The sequence below is a fragment of the Gracilinanus agilis genome, unplaced genomic scaffold (genome assembly GCF_016433145.1).
Source record: "Gracilinanus agilis isolate LMUSP501 unplaced genomic scaffold, AgileGrace unplaced_scaffold36791, whole genome shotgun sequence".
Lineage (NCBI taxonomy): Eukaryota > Metazoa > Chordata > Mammalia > Didelphimorphia > Didelphidae > Gracilinanus > Gracilinanus agilis.
The window spans coordinates 1-5664 of NW_025370013.1; the positions used below are offsets into that span (position 1 = coordinate 1).

At 35.4% G+C, this 5664-nt stretch overlaps 1 protein-coding gene across 1 annotated transcript; it reads left to right on the forward strand.

The window, feature by feature from the left end:
- Positions 1 to 891: 891 nt before the first annotated feature.
- PRL (prolactin) lies at positions 892 to 2545 on the forward strand (the record flags this gene model as incomplete). The annotated part of the gene is made up of 2 exons (XM_044683863.1): positions 892 to 999; positions 2366 to 2545. Coding segments are annotated over 2 exons (288 nt in total), but the record flags the coding sequence as incomplete, so codon positions are not given.
- Between the last annotated feature and the right edge of the window lie 3119 nt (positions 2546 to 5664).

Consider the following 5664-nt stretch of genomic DNA (forward strand, 5'->3'; position numbering starts at 1 on the left):
TCTCTCTCTCTCTCTCTCTCTTCTTTCTTCCCCCTCTCTCCCTCTCCCCAACCTCTTCCTCTCCACCCCCACCTCTCTCCCTCCTCTCCTGTCTTCCTTTTTCCCTCCCCTTCTCCCTCCCTCTCTCTTTCTCCCTTCCCCCATCTCTTACTCTTTTTGCACTACCTTTCTTCTCTTCCAAGATTTATAGTTTTATATTTTTGCAAACTTTTGAATAAAGTACATTTGTCTTTCGAAATATTTTTGTTATATCTTAGCTTTCCCACCTTTACAATTACTCAAGTTTTGAAACTCATTTACTGAAAATGTTTCATCTACCCTTTCCTTTACATATTGCTTCATAATCATGAATAGTAATTAAACCTTATTCAGAAGTCATATACTGAGAAGCCTTTTATTCCTATATCATAATAGTAGTACACTGGCTTGGTATTTGGGGGAAGAAAAATGAAAATATGGAAATAATAAAAAATAAGTTGGAAAAAGTATGTGTACTTTACTTATTTTAGCTTAAATTCCTTTATTCTATCTTTAAACATGTTGCCAACTTATTTTTGACCTTCTGCTAGAAAAGCAAAGTAATGCAGCCAATGGAGTATTGGGCCACTAGTCAAGAAATATCGTCTTCTCTAAATTCAAATCTGGTTTCAGATGTTTACTAGCTGTGTGACCCTGGGCAAGTCACTAAACCTAGTTTGCCTCAGTTCCTCATCTGTAAAATGAGGGAGAAGGAATTGGGGAACCATTCCAATATCTTTTTTCAAGAAAACCCCAAAGAGGATCATGAAGAGTCAAACATGACTAAAACAACTGAACAATGAAATCTTCTACTAATTATTTCATTCAGTACATTAATAACCAAAACTAATAAGTCTGTTTGGACACCTCTAGGATGAGCGATATGCCCAGGGCAGAGGATTCATAACCAAGGCCATCAATAGCTGCCATACTTCTTCTCTTTCTACTCCCGAAGACAAAGAGCAAGCTCAGCAGATTCGTGTGAGTCTTATTTTCAAATCTTTAACAAGGATGACTGAGGGAAGCACATCAGAAGATCACAGATTTGGAGCCAGAAGGGACCTAGGATTCATTTTATCCAACTCCCGCATTTTATTTTATTTTATTTATTTTAAACCCTTATCTTCCATATTATAATCAACACTTATTATCAGTTACAAGCCAGAAGAACAGTAAAGGGTAGGCTATTGGAGTTATGTGACTTGCCCAGGGTCACATAGTTAGAAAGTGTCCGAGGTCAGATTAGCATCAAGGATCTTCTGTCTCTAAACTTGGTTTATTTTATAAATGAGCATGTTGAAGCTTTAAGAGTGACTTGTCCAAAGTCACATGGGTACAGAGAGGCACAGTCAAGGTTTTAATATTCCAAATTTAATTTTTAAATTTAATATTGAACTTGGATTTTATATTCCAAACCTTGTTTTATGTTCTCACAAATTATAAATAGTTCTCTATACATATGCATTATGTCCTTTCTCCTCTCCTTCTATTTGAACCTTATACTTGCTTTAAATTATTAAGCAACTCAAGTTATGCTCAGTTTCCAAAAGAACAGGAAAATCCATCAGGCACTGAATAATTCTGTCAATGCACAGAGGGGAGACAAGCAGAGGTACAGAACCATTCTCTGCCTTGACTTTGTAAATAGAAGCTCCCAGTGAGGTAGGGGTGCTTTTTACTCAAGGACCTCCTACTTTAATAATAACAAATAACAATAATAAAATATTATTTTGGAATAATTATAATATTATATTATATATCATCATATTATAATTTTGTTATACAATTTTGTTTTTATATCATATATCATTGTAATTTACATTGTTTAATTTTTAACATTATGATGAATAATACAATAATATAATTTCATTATCATAACAACATTTAATATAGTGCCTACTATGTGCCATACACTTTACTGTGTGCTTTAGAATTATTATCTCATTTGATGCTGGGCGGTAGTTTTCTGTTACACCGAATAATAATTTCCTTTTCATCATAAAGCTCTATTCATTCCATTTCCTCAAATTTATAAATTAACACCATATATAATAAACCACTTGTGAATTCTCTAAGCAGCTGCAGGTAACAGTGGCATTTTGCTTTTTTGGGAGACAGAGGATCTGATTTCAAATCCTAGTTCAGCTTCTTACTCTCTGTACAACCTTGGGCAAGTCACTTATCTCTGGACTTCAGCTCCTTTAAATGTAAAATAAAGGGTTTGGACTAAATCACTTTGAAGGTCCCTTTCAGCTCTAAACTTATGCTCGTAGGATCATATGGAGAAAAGATCATGCTCTTCCCACAGAGCAGGTTTTAATGGTTTCCTCTTGATGTCATTGCCCAGCATGAAGACCTCCTCAATTTGGTGCTCAGAGTCCTGCGTTCCTGGAATGAGCCCTTGTACCATCTGGTCACTGAAGTACGGAGTATGCAAGAAGCCCCTGACACCATCCTCTTGAAAGCCATGGAGATTGAGGAGCAAAACAAACGACTTCTAGAGGGGATGGAGAAGATAGTGGGTCAGGTGAGAAGAACCCGTATTTTTTTTTCTTTTTCCCATTAATGAAAATTAAAAAAAAAAAAAAAAGATTGATGTGGAACTAGGAATAGGTGTGAGAAAAAAGAATGTCTTTCCTTTTATCTAGGAAGAATGCTTCTGTAGATTTTTTCCTACTATATTACACTTCAAAAAATAGGGAGGCACAACTAGGTAGCTCAGTGAATGGAAAGACAGGTCTTGAGAAGGGAGGTTCTAGGTTCAAATCTGGCCTGGGACACTTCCTAGCTGGGTGACCCTGGGCAAATTATTTAACTCCCACTGCCTATCCCTTACCACTCTTCTGCCTTGTAACCAATACACAGAATTGTTTATAAGACAAAAATAATAAAGTTTGTTTTTTTAAAAAGGAATGAAAAGAAAAACAGGGACTGTGGATAGCCAGTAACCTAGTAATCAAGTTTTCTGGTAGTTTTGCTCTTAACTCATTGGGCTATTTAAGAAAGTCATTTAGCAGTGGCCAGAGCTCCTCCATAAGCAACTCCTGTACTGCTTGGAGACTACTTTGGGAAGAGTCCACCAGCATATGAAGTGATGGGTGGTGGCTTGTTGGAGGGGAAGGACCTTTACGAGGTTTGGCTAACAAAGAGGTTCTTAACCAAATGTCCATAGACTGTCACCAAAAGGGTCCATGGAGAGATCTCAATTATCTTATAAACCTGGATGTGAAAAAAATTACATAAAATATTATATTAATATATACACATATATAATTTAAATGTGTGTATGTATGGAATTATCTCTAAAATTTAGCTATTTTTTTCCAATAAACTAAAAGCATCATTCTGAGAAAAGATCAGTAGGCTACCTTCACCAAATTGGCTCCATCACAAGACACAGACACAGACACAGACTCAGACACACACACACACACACACACACACACACACACACACACACACACACAGGGATAAGAAACCTTGCACTAGAATTTAAACTTAGATCCATGAGAACCTAGTATTCTGGGCCTTAGAGATAAGTAAAATTGATATCACCAATAAAGTGCCAAGCAGTGAGATGGCACAGTGAGTAGAGTGTCAGGCGTGAAGTCCAGAAGACTATTCTTCCTGAGTTCAAATCTTGCCTCAGACACTGACTAGGTGTATGTCACTGGGCAACCTTCATCACCTTGTTGTTTTTCTCAATTTCAAATGTCAAATGAGCTGGAGGAGGAAATGGCAAACCACTCTGGTATCTTTGCCAAAAAAAACCCAAATAGGGTCATAATGAGTTGGACATGACTAAAACCACTGAAAAACAACAATATTAAATTATTCTAGGTTTTGCTTTTTTCCTTCTCTATCTAGGAATAATAATACTTGAACTGTCATCTATGTCTTCAGAAATGTTTTGAACATTAAGGAGGTAATGTCTATCTCATTTGCTGAGGCTTTTCAGAAACAGCACTATCTGAAAGCACAATAGCACAATATAGTTATTAAAGCAATAAAAAGAGTGATGTCACATTACGCTGTTTACTGAGGACATATATCATGGGCCTTTCCATCCTTTCAATAGAGGAAGAATCTTGTAATGTCTATCATATTCTGGAAAGATATTTTAACCTTTATAGGTCTAAAGAAGGAGTTTGGCTATATAAAGGCTTTTCTATTCTATCTTGTAGCCCATATTTTTTGGATGAACTAATACTGTGTTTTATGTAAATTCACCTTACTTTTTATTTTTCTCAAACATTTTTCTTTATTTCTTTCCTTCTTTTCTCTTTCTGCTTTCCTTTATTCATTCATTCATTCTTTCTTTCTTTCCTTCTTTCTCTCCTTCCTTCTTTCCTCCTTTCTTTCCTTGTTTCTTCCTTCTCTTTCTTTCTTTCTTTCCTGCTTTCTTTCTTTCTTTCTTTCTTTCTTTCTTTCTTTCTTTCTTTCTTTCTCTTTCTTTCTTTCTTTCTTTCTTTCTNTCTTCCTTCTCTTTCTTTCTTTCTTTCCTGCTTTCTTTCTTTCTTTCTTTCTTTCTTTCTTTCTTTCTTTCTCTTTCTTTCTTTCTTACTTTCTTTCTTTCTTTCTTTCTTTCTTTCTTTCTTTCTTTCTTTCTTTCTTTTGTTTTCTTCCTTCCTTCCTCTCACCTTTTTTCTCTTTCTTCACCCCTATCATAGCCTATTTACTAAACAGTAATTAGAACATTCATTAAAATGCACATTGCAATGGCAGCGAGGTAGCTCAATGGAAAGAGAGTCAGGAGTCTGGAGAGAAAAGGTCCTGGTTTCTAAGACAGGAGGTAAGGATTTAAAGATAAAATAAAATACACATAGAAAAGCACTACCATAGTAACTTCCCAGTGATGTATTTATTTTTGAGTACAATCCCATAAAGGAATCACTTCTGAAAGAGAAATTAATACTGGATGTCAAAATTTAGGAGACTGCACCTCTCCTTGAAAAGGATGAACAGTTACCTAGAACATACATGAGTATCTAACCAGGAGACTGTGTTCTTTCAATAGATTTTAGCTGCTTTCAGCTATGCCCATCTCTCACTTATCTGTTATCCCAAAAAGGCGGGGAGTAAATCCTCATGGCAGTATCCTTTCCTTCAACTATAGCAAGGACATTACTATCAGCAACCTTTCCCCAGTTACTAAGTTACTAAGTTTCCCAGTTACTAAGTACTAAGTACCCAGTTACTAAGATTCAGGGACTTTGATGTCAGTACTTACCACTCAGGCACACTCAAAACTCTCAAGAATCAGGGAAAATATAAAGAACTTCTTAGGAAAAGATTGAGAATTCCTATCCCAGAAGATCTTTTCATTTCCTTTTTTTATCCTTGAATATTTCTAAAGGTCTTATTAATCATTATTACTTGGTTATCATAATTTTATTTTTATTGCTATTAGCAATAAAATAACAGTAACTTACATTTTCATTACATTTTACATTATACCGATGAGGGAAGCAGAGCAGTTAAATCTACGGGCAAGAAAGGCATAATCTGGTACTAATAGACCTAATGAAGGCACCAATTTTCTTTCTTTTCTAAGCCTGCTGGTATGTATTAGAAGGGAGAGAGTCAGACTCTCTGAACTATGGTAGAATTATAGAAGGCTTTTATATATATGTATATATATATATA